Source organism: Falco rusticolus, chromosome 14 (genome assembly GCF_015220075.1).
Source record: "Falco rusticolus isolate bFalRus1 chromosome 14, bFalRus1.pri, whole genome shotgun sequence".
In the NCBI taxonomy this organism is placed as follows: Eukaryota; Metazoa; Chordata; class Aves; order Falconiformes; family Falconidae; genus Falco; species Falco rusticolus.
In genome coordinates, this window is record NC_051200.1 from 8067635 (window position 1) to 8083718 (window position 16084).

At 46.4% G+C, this 16084-nt stretch overlaps 1 protein-coding gene across 1 annotated transcript in view; it reads left to right on the top strand.

Moving 5' to 3' along the window:
* Positions 1–2876: 2876 nt before the first annotated feature.
* IL1RAPL2 (interleukin 1 receptor accessory protein like 2) overlaps positions 2877–16084 on the top strand; it is a 392948-nt gene continuing 379740 nt past the window's right edge. Inside the window, exons 1-2 of the mRNA XM_037408547.1 lie at positions 2877–3140; positions 15083–15183. Of these exons, the coding sequence (XP_037264444.1) occupies positions 15102–15183 (82 nt within the window). The 5' untranslated portion in view covers positions 2877–3140; positions 15083–15101. The remainder of the gene's footprint in view (positions 3141–15082; positions 15184–16084) is intronic.

A 16084-nucleotide genomic window follows, 5' to 3' on the forward strand; every position in this document is an offset into this window, starting at 1 on the left:
TCTGTATTCAAGTCCATTAATACCACATTCCTCTTTTCATTCCTATGAGCCTACCTAAAGACTGACAGCTGTATGTCATATTACTCTTGTCTGTGAAGTGGATTATTTTCCACACTGGGCTGAGATGAGTTCAGAATAAGGGAAACAAAATTAGTTTTAAGAAACTTCAGTCAGTGGTGTATTCCCTTCTTTTTTTATGAATAATGTATACTTTCATATATTGTAGCATAATAATTAAGGTTTTTTGACTTATTGTAAAATGCTGAAGAATGTCTAATGATGCTGCTTTATCTATTCTTTTAAAGTTCAAATATAAATCCAAGTTATCATTAGATACAGCTTCACCTAACTGTATCTTTCAAAGTCCATGGGATGTTTTATTTCTAGGCTTTTAATCTTTTAATTCAGCTAAAAAGTGACTTTAGTAAGTTACTTGATAAATAATTTAAAAAATAGCACTTTTACACTGTAATCATGCCAGGAGAAATGAAAGAGTAGCTGAAGTGTCAGAGGTTATAAATTGCAGCAAAGGTATTAGCATCTTGGTGAAGAAGTCTGTGTCACACAGAGAAGCAAGGTCTCCTGGCAACATATTGACTCTTTCTAATTAGTTAAAAGATTTATACAGGCAGTAAAAATGGGCTAGTTTATCGATTTTTGTCACATCCCTGCACTACAATAGTTTTGCTCATTTACTGTGCGTAAGAATACCTTGTGTGTGCCTGCTCCCTCCCCACAACTGGGACTGGGAAAAGTCGTCTTTGCTCTTGGCCTCACCTTGCAGAACAAGGCGGCTATCCGTCGTTCGTCCCCAGCACCTCCTCACATCAAACGAGGTTGTAAAGCATGGATACACTCAGAGAAATGACTGAAAATGCTACTTTTGTTGTCCCCATACGACATCTAGTTCAGATTTGCTTTGTTTATAGGTAACAAGACAACGTTTCTGATGGTCAGCTCCCAAGATGTGATAAAGACCTGAAAGCAGAGCTGGGTGTTTACTTGCCTTTGACATCAATAATTGCAAAGATGCTGACACCGATGTGTAGCTGAGGTGGGCTGTATGCAACCAAGCAGGGTCTGGCTCTTCTCAGCTGCCCTGGCTTGGGGCGAGGATGCTGAGGGGACACTAACCTATGGAGAGAGTCTCCTGATGTTGCAGATTATCTTAAAATTTTACTGAATCTTTCTATATTTTGTGTTTATGTAACAGTGAGTTATAAGAGCATTTTGATTTTAAGGAGTTAACCTCCGTGTTAGAATTAGGTTAGCACTTATTAACCAATGATGTATGAATTGCTGTGCTGCTTGTTATCTGAGACAGTTACTTGAAGTCCCTATGCTATAGACCATAATACCCTTAGTCTTTACTCTCTAGACCATAACCAGAGCAGCCAGGTTCTATTGTGTATAGGATGAGTTATTGGACAGCTTGGCAAGGCCGATACCCAGCCGTCCAACTTGGCAACAAAACTTCCTTTTAAGGTGTCCTGAACTACCTTCATGATAACACTAAAAATCACTCCCACAGGTCAAGAAGACCCTTGCCCAGGTGAAGACCCTTCCCCTGCACAGCATAGTAACAGAAAAGGATGACACAGCAAATATTGCAACTCTATGCAAATTACTAACCAATCATTGTAACTGAGAGTGTACGACCTTGTAATTTTGTGTATAAATGGAATGGTAAAATCTGCACAGGTGTGCTTGATTTGTGGAGATGCCACCGAGTGCCCAGCGCTGCAATAAAGGAGTGCCCGCTTCTTAATGCTACGTTGGTGTTAAGAAGTTTGATTCCCGATGGCGGTGACACCAAGGACGCTGTTTTCCTGCAGCTGGCTAGGTGCTGCTTGCATGTTTAGGTTATGAGTTTGTGGCTGCTGCGTGGCCCGGGGTTTGCAGCCACGCAGGGGGTCACTGCAGGAGTGACGGTCGCACGCGCTGTGGTACAGCACGAGTCCGCCCAAGCAGCGGCACTGCGAAGTTGCGTTGCTTCCATGAGCGTGAAGTGCACTTACAGAAATTTGGCGAATGCTTTTCGCTGCCTGTATCGCAGCTGCCTAACAAAACTGGGTCCTCTGATAAATCCGAGCAAAAAAAGCAGAAGTAGACTATATTCTGCATGGAGCTATTCTAAGATATTTAAAAGCGAATAAAAAGCAGCACAAGGGAAACTAAAAATAACGCTACCCTGCTGTAGAAAGCATAGATGTGCCATGTCGGAATCAGAGTTAGGGAAGCCAAAGTTAACCCGGTTCAGGGCAGGCTGGTTAAACTGGCGGTGATGGTGGTACGAGAGCGTGCAAGGGGTTTGGAAGCGGCTTCTCGCCGCGCAGCGCTGCGGGACGAGCTGCGCCGCTCCCGCTGCAGCCCAACTGCTGCGAGTTGCGCGGGCGGCCGGCGCTGCGCCCGGGCGCTACAGGGGGGCGGAGGGGGGGCGGCGGGGGCGCGGGTGCCCCCCGAGGTGCCCGGCCGGGGGGGCGCTGCGGCAGCGCGCTGGTGCCCGCCCCGGGGGCGCCTCCTCCGCTCGGAGCCCCGCAGGCTGCCGCCCCCCGGCCGCGGCACGGCTCTGCCGCCCACGGGCGCTCCCCCACGGGTCCCTCGCTGGTGCCGGCAGCCCCTTTCCCGTCTGGCCTTCTCGCAGCGGTCGGAGCTTCGGCGGCGGCGTTTTGCCACGCCGGTTGTCCGGTGCGGCGCGGGGCCGGCGGCGGCGGCGCTCGCCGCGGGTGCGGGTCGGCGGGCGCACAGCGGCACGGCTCGGCTCGGCCGCCAGGGGGCGCTGCGGCGTCTCGCTGCGCGGGGCGGGCGGGCGGCCGCACCTGCCGCGTGCGGGGCCGTCGGCGGCGGCGCGGGGGGCAGCGCCGGGCCGCTTCGCTCGCTCCCGCCCTCCGCTGCCGGCCCTCCCCTCACCGCGGCGCCGCCGCCCGGCCGCCCCGCCGGAACTCGACGGGGGGCAGCGCCTGCTCCTCCGCGGCGGCGGCGGCAAGCCGCGCTCCGCGCACACGGGCGGCCCGCACCGCCCCCGCAGCGGCGCCGCCGGCCGCAGCTCGCCCTGCCTCCGCGGCGGGGCCCGCCCGCAGCCCGCCGCCCTCGGACGGGGCCGTGCCGGCATGGAGACCTAGAGGGGAGCCACCGCGGAGGTAAGCCCTGCCGCGCAGCGCTGCTGGCGGCGATTTCCTTCACCCCCCTTATGTTGCTGTTTTAATTAAAAAACAGTTTTCCCTCGCAAAAAACCCCCAACAAACCACCAACAAAACAGCCAACTTGGGGTGTAAGGACTGTCCCCTCGGCGCCGCCCCCGCCGTGCGCGGGACGGGGCTGAGGGGCGGCTGCTCCGTGTCCCTCCTCCGCCCCGCGGCGGGGGAGCCGGGGGAGCCGGCGTGCTCCCGGGGTGCTGCCGGCACCGACCCCTCGGTCCCGGGCGGGCGGCCCCCCCGCGCCCTCCGGTGCCGCGCTCCCCCGGGGTGGCCGCCCGTGCCGGGCCCTGCGGCGGCGCCGGACGCGCGTCCCCCGCGAGGGGAGGGCGCGGGCAGCACCCGGGCTCGCACCCCGCCACGCCGTCGCGCCTGCGGCTTCCGGGGAATAAAAGTGTCGCTGCCGGGGATTTAAGAGAAAAAACGCGCGAGGAGTCGCTTTTTTTTGGGGATGCGGCAACTTGGTGCAGCCTGTGGAGAAGGTGCTGGCTCTTGGCTGCTCGGAGGCACCGTGGCGGCGTCCTGAACGTCGGGCGACTCGGGAATCTCCAGCTGCCTCCCAAAGTTTTGTGGCAAAACGGCTTTAGTTTTGCTTGGGGTCTGAGGGAAACCCGTTCATGGGCACGAAACGTCTCTCAAGACCTTGATTTAAGCAGCTGTTTTAAAAGAGGCTCCTGGACGGCTGCCTCTGCAAGGATCCAGAGAAGCTGAAGTTTCTGGTAGGAGATGCCGTAAGCCGCAGTTTCTCAAAGTTGGGGTAAGGGCTGCGTGCTTTGGGCAACCTCTGCTCCCACTGGGATAATGCCCACCCATAGGCTTTGTACCGCGAGGAAATACCCATCCTGGCAGGAACTGGCACTTCCCTGTGCTCCTGTGCAGTGTTTATACTCTCTTGTTTTTAACCTGATCATTTAAAAAAAAAAAATATAAAATTTAGAGTATGTGTGGGTTTTGTGGCTGTTACGGTAATACCGTCAAGAGTATGTGTAGTCTTGAGGTTTTTCAGTGAATGGTTAGAGGTCGGTGCGTGGCGAGGCGAGGCGCTGCCTGCGTGGGAGCAGCGAAGGGCTGTTGCAGGGTGCCCAGGCGCTGTGCGAGTGTGATTGCATCCCTGCCCAAGAGAGGCACTCACCCCAAACGCCAGCTGTCACTGCTTGAAAGGGGATGTTATTTCTTAGCAGAGATTAAACTGTGCAGCTGCCTGGTGGTCTGTGCTATCTGTCAGGTATCTCGGCTGTAAGAGCAGGTTCTCTGCTTCTGTGTAGTGTGTGGGAAGGGGCTTCCCTCCGGAGGCAGCAGCAGGCCAGCTTTGAGGACACGGTGGCTGAAAAGCTTTGCTCATGCCAGACCTGAGGCAGAAGGTAAGTCTGGGGAGGAAGCTGACAGTCAGGTTCTTGCTTTGCAATAATGGACAAGTGGCTGAGGAGGAGGTGGAGGGACAGGCTGGGATTTGGGATTTTGGGCTCCCTGAGCCAGTGGGGTGTTACACACATACAGTCAACGGGAGAGGTGAAGACTTCTGGCAGCTTACCAAGGCACAGGCAGTGCTCTTCAGGATTTGGCGAGTCCGTGGTTAAGCAGGGCTTGTGATTGGTGATGTGCGGGATGGCTTTCCAAGAAATTACGAAGGATCACATCCTTTTGAGGGTGTTTCTCTGTGCAAAGGAGACCTCTTGCAGTGGGAGGACGGGGGCATGCTCTGACCTCCCCGCAGAGTGCTCATGTTGCTAGGCAGCAGCTTGCACCTCCAGCCTGCTCCAGATCTGAGTCTGCAAGGGGAGACCTTCCTCTACTGAACTAAAGCTTTCTACCTGGTGACCAAGGATGCTGGAAAGCACATACCCTGCATACACTTCTGGCCTGCTCCTGGGTGCCAGGGAGGGATGTTCAGCTGGGAATGTTCAGGGATGTTCAGCTGGGAATGTTCAGGGATGTTAGCCGATCACAAGACTTCCTTATACTCACCTCCCTGCTTGGGCTGCAAGTGAGCACAGGGGAGAGAGAGGGAAATCTTCAGTTGTTCAAGAGTTCTCTGCAGACCACCCTTTTAATTTAACAGTACCTGGAAGCTTATAGGAGTTTGTCTTCAAATTGTTTGGTGACTGATGCCTTAGCAGTAAAGTGGGGGGCAGGGGAGGGAGGGAGAAGGAAGGAAGATTTGCTTGCACGAGGGGTAAGAAAAAAACCCAGTTGTGCCACATTAATGCACTTGGCCACCTTTAGGCTGTTTTAGTGGATGCCACACAGTTGCTGGAGCCCTTGTACAGATGTGGCACCAGCCAGCTTTGTCTGAACTGCTTTGTATCTTGCAGAGCTGAGTGATGGAAAGCCTTTTAATCTCCAGGGCTGCCAGTCTAGTGGCTGCACTTTGAAGCAGTGCAGTAGCTGAAGCTGTTGGAAACCAGTGTGGGGGCACTGGCCACTCTCCAAACAGAACTCAGATCAAAAAAGAGCCTGAGAGAGTCGGGAGGGATTCACAGGCTGCTGGGGAGAAGGTGAGCTCAGCAGAAGGTCTGTTCTTGTGGCACAGATCACCCCTGATCAGGCAGGGACTGGCCTGAGGTTTCTTGGTTTGATGGAGGCTGGAGGCCAGGGCCTCAGAAGAAGCTGCGCTTTACAGCCTTAAGCCCAGAGGAGGCTGCAGAGGAGTGAAGAAGGCAGAGGCAAGTAGGAGCGTACTTGCTGGGCTCAGGATCTCAAAGGTGTTGTGCCTTGCCACTGTACAATAAGCTCGAGCTATGGAGAGTTTAAAAGTGCGTGTCTGGAGGTGTGGGTAGCTGCTGGCTCCAGTTCCCTGCGGAAGTAATGGGCAGCTTGCATATGGAGGCAGTGTGAGTTAGGAGCCCGGCAGAGATGCAGATAGGCTGCTGGAGAGAGAAAGGGGGAGGAAACGGGGACAGCGTATGAGGCCCATACACCTTGGGATGCTCTGCGTGGTTGGAGATGACAGGAGCATCCAGGAGAGGCTCTCTGGTCAGGCTGGGTCTGTACAGGGATCTGGTTTGTTTGCATAGGCAGAGTAATTTGTTTCCTAACTGCCCGCAGGTGTTTCCTGGGCAGAGGAGGGCTCCTGTTACAATTACCCAGTTAAAGCTACAAACAATGTCTTGTTTGTGGCATTTGGAAGGGCGAGGCTGTTTGGTCCAAATTTTTTTGTGTCCTGGGTTGACATGCCCCTGTGGGACTGGAGGTGGAGGGAAAGTTCCAAGGAGCATATCTGTGCCTGGTGCAGCCAGCCGTCCCTGCTGGCTGAGCGGGGAGGCTGCCAGGGAGGGCTGGGGCTGGTGGCCTTCACCTGTGCGTGTGAGGGAAGGGGCTGAGAAGTTTTACTCACAGTAAGAAATAAAAATCAAGCATGTGTAAGGTATGGACTTTTCCTACTCTCCAAAACATTCTGTCTCTAAGTAATCTCTCACTTCAAACTGAGGCTCAAGCTGAAAATATCAAGGGATGCTAAATCGTGAACAACTATTAAACAGCCTTAAAGGGCTGTATGGGAAACAGTGTCTGCTCTCTGTTTCTAAGCCTTCCTCAAACAATGTGAGTCTGAGCTATTTATCAGGAGGTCTTTAGTGCTGGAAAGGGAAGTGAACATTTAAACTGTATCACAAAATAAAGAGGCACTTTAAGAGGCTGTTTGCTTTCCAGGATGTCCAACTAAAAATAAACCTCTCTTCGAACAGCCTTGAAAAGAAGACAAAGGGAAGAGATCTTACCCTTGCTGAAAATAATGAGAACCTTTTTGCTAGCTTTGATGGTCAGGGCTTCCTCTGGCATCTGGTATTTGATCTAGGTAAGCCACCCATGGAATTGGTGGGAGGACCGAGGGGTGTGTTAAGTTCAGTGACAAAGCTGGTGGGAGAGAGACTGCATGTTAGAAACTTTTGTAGGGGTTGCTTGGCTAATCCTGTCCTTTCCAGCCCCTCTCCACTCCAAAAGCACTACAGGAAGAGAGTTCCTTCTATCCCTCTTGTCACTGCTTTATGTAACAGTTAAATTAACAAGGATGTCTACTTGGCAGGGCAATTCCAGGGCACATAAAATATATATTTTAATTTGATTTTGGTCTGCATTAGAACAAAACCCCATTGTTTACAGGATTTCTACAAAATATCTGCAAGTAATGTTCTATAAGCAGTTTCTCATGATTCTGAAATTCTGGGGGGTTTGCTTGCTTAATTAATTCTTATTTTTACCCAGACAAATCTGAAAAAATACATATAGGTAAAGGCTAGCCTCTGGTTATGTAAAGGAAAAAAAAATCCTTATCAAGAATATGTTTATCACTTTAAGGTACTATGAGATAGTGCTGAGTACAGTGAAAGCAACTTGCCTTTGCTGACAGCACAGCGAAGTGCCCTGTCTTGCTTTTCTGGAACTGTGCTTTCGAAGTGGAAAACTGTGGAAGAGTGTTTTATAAGAAGTGTAACAGCTAGTATGCCATCTTTTTCTGTTAATTCTGTTGTCTTGGAGCATTGTGTATTAGTTAGGGAAGCATGTGGCCATGAATGAGACCAAGGTATGAAATTCTAAGCACATTGCATGTGGAGTTGTGTTCTCTTGGTGCTTGTTTCATTAATGTATGGGAGTGAATGTGGACCAGGTTTGCCATGAATAGTGCAAATATTGTTATTGTGTAAATATTGCAGAGGCATGAATGTATATAGGAGCAGATATAAAGTCAATACAGCTGACACTTCTAACAACTGCAGTCCATCTTCTATGTGGTCCTGGAAAGAGGCCTGTTTTAAGATGCTGTAAAAGCAGTTCCTCTATAAAAGCAGGGAACATTTCAGCATGCAGATGGCAGCCCAGTCTAAAATCTAGTTCTGTTTTGTGCTGAGCACCTCTGTAATGAGCCTTGAGGAACACAAGGGGAACAAGAAAAGCAGTGTGGGGGGAAGAGGAGGGATATGCTATCTTTCAGGATTGAGACCTTTCTTTGAACTGTCTCTCTCTCTCCGTTTTTAATAGTTTTTCTACAAAAGCTGCTTGGGGAGCTAGGTTGGTATGAGTATGAAAGAAGCAAAGCATCTAATCTTTTGGCTTAATGCTTTCGCATAGGCTGCTGCAAAGTGGACAGACTTCCTTACTGATGTAAGAGCGGTGAGTGAGTTTTGAAATTGGTGTGGGTGAGAATGCACTTTGATCATCTCTTTTAATCCGAAATGTCTTCCCCTTTTGTGGTTAAGGCTCTGTAGTGGAAACCTGTGATCACTGGTGAGATCATCTAAAGCACTTAGGAGAAAAAGGCCATGACCTGAGCAGTGGTGTTTGCTCAGTGGTCAGCAACTGAAGAGCTGGAGTCAGGTGAAGCCATGGGTTTTCCAGAACTTAAAGGCTTATCAGCAACTCTGAAGCCTAAGAGTTCTCATCAGCAACTTGCTATTTTTCCCCGTGGTGAGCTAAAAAGCAGGGTTCAGAGTCCTTTTTTTCTGAGCAGAGCTTCTCCGCAGCCCAGGGTGGGCTGGCTGAGTTGGGTCTGAGAGAGTAACCTCCAAATTCATCGCAGCCCAGAAGCTGTCTGCCCTCCTGGGACAGTGCCCGGTGGCCTTCTCAGTGTTGGGAAGTGTATGTGGTCGCCCAGGCCTGGGGCTCCTCTTTCCCCGCGGGTGGCTGTGATTACTGCTGCAGCTTACTCTGCTTTGGGAACTGTTTTGCTGTAACTGTGTCAGTTCTAGGACTTAGGCTGATTTAAGCTGTTTCTTAAAATCACTCCCCTTTCCCCGGTACTAGCGTACGTGTTTAGCTTTCCAAGTGTAAACCATCTTCATGTTTTCTTCTCTCCCCCAGCTGGCTTTTCTATAATCTTCTAAGTACTTCTGCAGAGTGGTAAGAGGCTAAGCCCCGCTCTCTAGACTTAAACTCTCTGGGTCTGGCAGTCTTTACATTGCCTACGGTACTTCATGTTGCCTGAAGTACTGTATTGATTAAACCACAATCTGCAGGAGTAAATATATGTTGAATATTAATAGCTCCTACTCTAGTGGGGAAAAAAGGCTGTAAATTAATAGATCCATTATGTTGACCTCATAAACCATGAGGGCTTGAAGTACAGCTGTAATCCTCCTCCCACAACACGTATTTCACTTTGAATGTCTATAAAAGGCCTGGACTACTCGAATTTAAAAGCTGTGATACTGGACAAGCATATCCATATATCCTGGGATGCGTAGTTAGAATATTGCGAAGTTAAGACTGGAACAATCGTTCTCTGTAGAATCCAGGGTAGTGCTGAATCAGTACATCATTGATGGTGCAGCTGGGCATGAGGCTTAAAAAATAATCGCTAACTTTCCCACTCCTTTGTTGTTCTTGTTGTTCTTCCTTACTGTTGCTTTCTCTATTTCCAAGTGCAGGGGTTGTTATAATAAGGGAGGAGTATGATTCAGGGATTTAAAATCCAATTTGAAGATATAATGAACTTGAATTCTGTGTGAGTTGCTTAGGGAATTGAGGTCAGTGTGTGGTGTGAGCTGATAGTACTCGATCTGCTAATCAGCGCTGAGTAGTTCTAGTTCTTTTGGCTCACGAATCGTTAAGATGGGCTGCTCAGGTTTTTTTTGAATTTTCTGAGTAGAGAATTAGAATAGTGCCTGTATTGTATGCTCATCGCTAACGTCTCTGGTTAGGATTTTGATTCTATAGACATTGGAATCTTTATCTGTATTTGGAGTGTTTCAGGGGATATTTCCATTGCCTATTCTTCATGTTTGGCCATAAATGAGCACTATTTTAGGCAGCTATTGCATGGGAAAGTTCTTGTGATAATGCTTGAAGGGTTTTCTCTCTACAGGGCAGACCAGCCCTGCTCATAGTGTTGAGTCGGTTTGCTGCTTTAACATGACTAAAATAATTTCTACTCTTTGCAGCCAGGAATGTTAATGGGAGAAGTTACTGTGTGGAGGCCATCCATGGTATTTTTCTTTCGTGCCTGCCACTAAAGCTCATTGTTTTGTTTTGGTGTTACACTGTAAGGTGCCTTTTGAAGCTTTAAGGTGCTCTTCTTGGTAACTTCTGTGGTTGCCATCTGGAGGATATTTAACTTTTTAATGGATGCATTATAATCTTTCAAGCAAAACCTCAGTGTTAACACCTGAGAGGTGGTGCTGTTTGTTTCTTCTCAAATAACAGGTAAGATTCTGTGTTTACCCCCTTCACATCACAAAAGATCTGTGAGTTTTACTGTTTGTTCCTTTTCTTTCATGCAGCCTTTGGAGGAATCATTACAGATTGGTGTTGCAACCTTGTCAGGTGTTCTGTGTATTTAGTTGTGGTTCCCTTTGCTTCCTCAGGACAATACCTTTGTCTTTCCTTTTTGTATTGCTGTCATGCAGCTGATACACTGTTGAGCCAGTAATAATCCCAGACATTTTAGATGTCTCATTGTTGCTGGTTACTTTCAGTTCACACAACATAAGCGCTGCCAGGTTCCTTCCGTGCTTACCTTGGTTTTAAATTTCTCATAGAATTTCAGCTGAACAAGGAGAATTAGCCAGATGTGAATTTAGTTAAGGAGCTGAGTCCAATGGAGGCTCAAATCCAGCAAGACAAATGCTGAATGCACACTGCCTGGTAGAATTAATGTTCATTGCATATTTAGACAACTTAAGTGGCTGGTTATGATGGTGAAGATGCACAGTGAATTAGGCAAAATGAAATATTCTTTGATGCTTATTGAGCAACAGAGCGAAGAATGCTGCGTGACCCATATCAAGTAGAGCTGAAGATATGTTATTTGAACTAGCACGCATCTCTGATCTTACATATTCTTTTGTTTGTGTTTGAGGTATCGACAAAAAGGGACTGGTGCCCATTGTGGATTGCTTCTGTCCAGCATTTTATATAGACTGGAAATCTTTCAGTAATAAACAGCTGAAAGTGTGGTGTGTTGGCAGAAGAGAAGACCTGAGAGAGAGTTCATATTAAAATTCAAAGCCTTAAAAAGTGGAGCGGGGAAAAGGTTTGAAAAGAAATGAACAGAAGTCACTATCTAGCATACTGTAAAGACAAGGGAAGAATTACTGTTGCCATTTCATCCTTTCTGTGTGGGGTGAAAACCGTAATTTATGTCGGTGAGACTTCTCAGCAACAAAACCTGACAATTGGAAACCACTGAAGAGGTGGGCTGCTGTTTTTAATGAGCACCTTTTGCATCACTGCTTCTGTGGAGAAACCAGAACCTACAGAGCCTCATGGTGTGTCAGCAAATCTCAGTCTGTGCACAGATGTGTGCCTGAGTGCACACATGCACCACTTTTCTTGCCTTCTTTTGAAAAGGAACACTGTGTAAACAAAGCTTGTGGTAGAAATTAGAGCAAAACTAAATCATGTTTAAAGTAGGAACTTGGGCATCTCAGTGCTGGGTTTTGTGCAGAATATTAATGCTCCAGTTTCCTTCTTGTTTCTGAGTGCTTTCTGCTAACCTTGTAACTTGAAATTCTTTTGAGTCTGGGAAGCTATGCAAGCTAAAGTGGGTGCTGGCAGGACAGCGAGCAGTACATGAAGAAAATGGGATGCAATTTCACAAGCCTTATTTTCTGAGGACTCAGAAGAAAGAACTAAGTTTGTCAGCACAAGTGAAGGGCGTTAGGAGGCATACGGGAGTCAGGGTTTCTGTTAGAACAGAATTTGTGCTACACCACATCCCAGTCCCCTTGTAGCTGCTGGATGCTTACGGCAGGCTGGGAAAGCTGCCTGAAGTCTGTGGTCTGTAGCACCAAATGGTATGGGGAGGGAAGGGGGAGCCTTGTTAGCAGTGGGATTATTGAGAATATAGTTGTCACCTTGCTTCTCCTCTGATGGTAGCAACCTCCCTTTACTTACCTCGATACAAATGCAACCTGGCACGTCACAACAAGGGCTGGATTAACATGTTAAGCGGTTCTTTTCTCAACAAGCACTTCATTCTGTGTCTCTCCTCTTGGTGATCTTGGGCAAGTTAGCTGTAATTGGTATTTCTATGTCCTTATTAAGTAAGATGTCATCTCTACTCTTCTGGGAGTGGTCCTAAACTTGGTCCCCCTCTTGTAAGATGTATCCAGTAGATACATTCTTTTTACAGCTGTGAGCCCCTACTCACAGCTGCTTGGAGTTGGCAGCATCAGAGTAAGCAGCTCCTTGGGGAAATGCTGATGAGTGCCTGTGAGGGGAGAGTTTGTCAAATGACAAAATCAGCCCTGCTTGGAGGAAAATGCCTCAATTACAGAAAAATGGTATTAAATGTTAACTGGTTTATCCCGTTTATTTATCTTCAGGCTAGCACAGTTTTATTCATGTTCTTCATCAGATCATAGACACTTTCCCATGCATTTATTTCCAGAAGTGCTGGTAGGTCTAGCACAGGGTTGTCTGGAGTCTCTAGTCTGTCCTGCTGCCTGATAGGTGAGCGAATGGCTCAGAGGAGGGAGCTGTGAGACTGGTCCCATTGGGAGACACGATGGGAGTCTTGGCAGGCTCAGCCCCAGAAATCTCCTGAGCAAATTTAGAGACTTTGCCTTGGACACATAGAACTTTCCCTGTTCTGGCTGCTTGACATGCTTCTGGAGGAAATACATCTTACACCATACCTTGCATTCTTTGTAAAACTGTATGTTTAAAAACCAGTTTGAACAGCATTGTTGTCTATGGCTGCCTGCTGTCTCAGGACAATAACCAGCCAACCCCTTGGTCACACCGGTGTGACTGATCCTACCTTCTTCGGGTTGGAGGTCTCGAATGGTGAAGATGGCACTTCAAACTGATGTGTATTTTCATGCCAGCTTTAGTGGGGTCGTGTCAGATGTGACAGGCTGAGGCTCTGGGCCCAGCTGTGAATGACAGGGTGGTGGAGTAATTTCTTGCCCTTTCCCTACTGTGTTTTCCTGACTTTTGCAGGTACAGAAACTGACTTCCTTGGTGAGACCAGGGCTTCAAAAAGCAATGCTGATAGAACCAAGAATTTCCCTGTCTCTAGCATTAATGTCGGCCAGCAGAACTTGCTTTGAATTTTTAAGTGTATTTAATACAGCATAGCTCATTTGGAATGGGGATGGAGGGACCCATATGAAAAAAGACCTAGGAGTTACGTACTTCAGCTGTAATATCTGAAGGGAGGAAAGTGGAGAAAGTAATTTGTAAAGCTACACTTGAAAATCATTCTAGCATAACATCATCGTTACAATTATCTGTCACTAGATTTAGTTCAATTACTTTTTTTTTTAAGCTCTTTTGTCAAGATGGCCTTGCATGTTTCAGGATTTTGGTACTCCAAGGTGAGGTTAAGGAAGAGTGAATACTAATTCTGCCATTAACCACTGTCAGACAGCCTTCAGCGCTTATAATTCCTTGAGAACTCCTTTAGTGTCTTTACTGTGGGGAATCAACAGGCATAAAGTGCCCACGGGAACATAGAATTCAGGGGGGGGAAGAAAAATCCACTGCCTATTTATAATTTATAGTGTGGTAAGGTGAGAAGGGGAAAACTTCAATTTTAAGTAGTAATTTTGAAATAATTTAATAGCAGCATAATTGCCATTGTGTAAAAGATTATACGGGGTTCCTTACATTTTCTTCACACAGTAGTAAGCTGGTAGTAAAATTACAAGGGAAGAATATTTGATGTAATAAACTCAGATTAAGCTGAATAGTTTTTAGCGAACCACAGGGCATTGCACTGTCTTGCTGGCTTGTCACACTGAGCAAACGTTCAGAGCTGCCAGGGTCTGGGCTGGTCCCCGAGTTGAGGGTGCCTCTGAGCAGGCTGGGCGGGTGGATGTGGTACAGTGTTTAAGGAACAGTTCTGTTTCATTTGCCTTGGTTTTGGCTGCTAATGCTGGTAGTTTTATGCATTTCTGTTTAAAAGAAACTGCTATAAAATGCTGATTCTTTTGTCCCAAATAATAATTGTGTACTGATTTAGATGACTGCCCTCTTTATCTGAGAATAAGGGTCCTGATCAAAAGTCTTTATCTGATCTGGAGATAAATTCCTGGAGTCTAAATATATCAAGCCACTTAAAGGCCTGTGACTTCAAGCTAAGCATGTGTTTGAGGACTCTAGCTTATAATTAAATGAGAGAGAGAGAGGGGCTTTGCTGAGTTCAGATTCATTCTACCTGTTTTTAAATGCAGATAAGGAGCCTCAGTTTGCTCTTGCTGTGTTTTCTTGAATGACCTCATACTTGTAAATGAAAACAGAATTAGTTCCAGCAAAACTTAAAATTAAAAATACAATTTTAAACTAGATTTTTACTTTTTTTTTTTTTTTAAATGTATGTAATATAAGGCAGGTAGTAAATTTCACAGGAGAGATTTATTTTATCTTTTTGGTAAGAATCCCGAGGCCTGCATTCATTGATTTCTGAATTTTGTTCACCTGTCTTTACCTCATTTTATAGGAGAAATCTCTGGAATAGCATTAATTCATTCTAGGAGCTTTTAAAAAGTCACCAGTGGGAAAATGAGGTTGCTAAGAAAAATTGCATGAATAACCTACTCTTTTATCTTTTCCTGAAAAATGTGAAGGTTTTTTAAGCATATGCCCTCTTTGTATGACATAAAACTAAGCTTGACCATCAGAGTCTCTCCCTTAAATAAGCTACAAAAATCTTCCAGATTATACCTGTGCTATTTCAAATAAACAGTTAAATCCTATGGATTTGTAAAGCAAAATAATATTTTCAAAGTGTCATTTTAGAAGACCAACCCTTTTGTGTGTTAGATGCAAATAGTTCATAGACAGTTACTTTGAACTATTATGTTTTGCTACCTCTGCATAAAAATAAACCCCAAAGTCACTAGATTAAGCCATTGCCCTGTAATGGTTCTCTGAGAAATGTTTAACTGTAGCTGCTGCTTTGTTGTAGTGAAGAGCTGTGATTCAGACTTCATACTATGTTTGCATTTCAGCTGTCACAGAAAGTGAAAGATGAAGCCTCTTGTTCTCTTGGTTCTTGTGATCTGTACTGTAGTCAGCATGAATTTGAAGCTCGTGTCAAAGAGAAATTCTGGTAAGTCACAGAAAAATATCTTTACTTTTGAATCTGGACCTAGTGCTCATGCAATCAAGTGTTTTAGATGGCTGCTTTTTGTTTTGCATATATACTTCTTGTTCTCTTCTGAAAAAAAAAAAAGTCATAACCAATATGGTTTGCTTACCAGATGTTACAGGATGAATTTTCTTGCTATAATGTTCCCTTGATATGACTTTAAGCTACTTGAAAGTGTTCTTATGTTTCCTTTTATGAAAAAAAACCCAAAACCAACCAACCAAAACCAAACGTTGATCTGATTAAAAACCCACAAAGGTAATAATGACTTTGGTATTGTTTTAACATCCAATCTTTTACTCATGCTATAGGATCTTCTTGACTGTGTATGTGCTTTGTGGTGACTTTTAAGTCTGGATGATTTTTCTGTGTGTTGGAAGGGCATCTTCCAAAAAGCCGTGCCAGCTGTATGTGTGATCATATATGGGGGTTAACTGGGAAGAGATTTCCTGGGTAGATAAGCATTGATTATTCTGGCAGTGGAAGGGCGTGGCAGGTGGTTTATTTTTACATCTGCTTTTGAAACCCACCAATAATAACAGAACACTTCAAAGAAGCATCTGGATAATATTTCATCTGTATTAGAGCCTGAAGTGACTCGTAGTCCATGCAGGTCTCCTGCCTCAAAAGGAATGACTTCATGAGACTGTTTGCCTTTTGAGTAAGCTGTGAGTTTGACTTCAAGCTGCGAGTACTGACTTTAGTTGGTGTGGCCAGTTTTAAGTTTAATTCCTGCATTTCTTGAGAACAGAGGAGAAAAGCTATTGGTTCATCTATTATTAAGAATTAGATGTCACATCCCAGGCTAGGAAGTGTTACTCTGGGAACCACCAGATGTTAAGCTAAATTCTTTCTGCTGGGC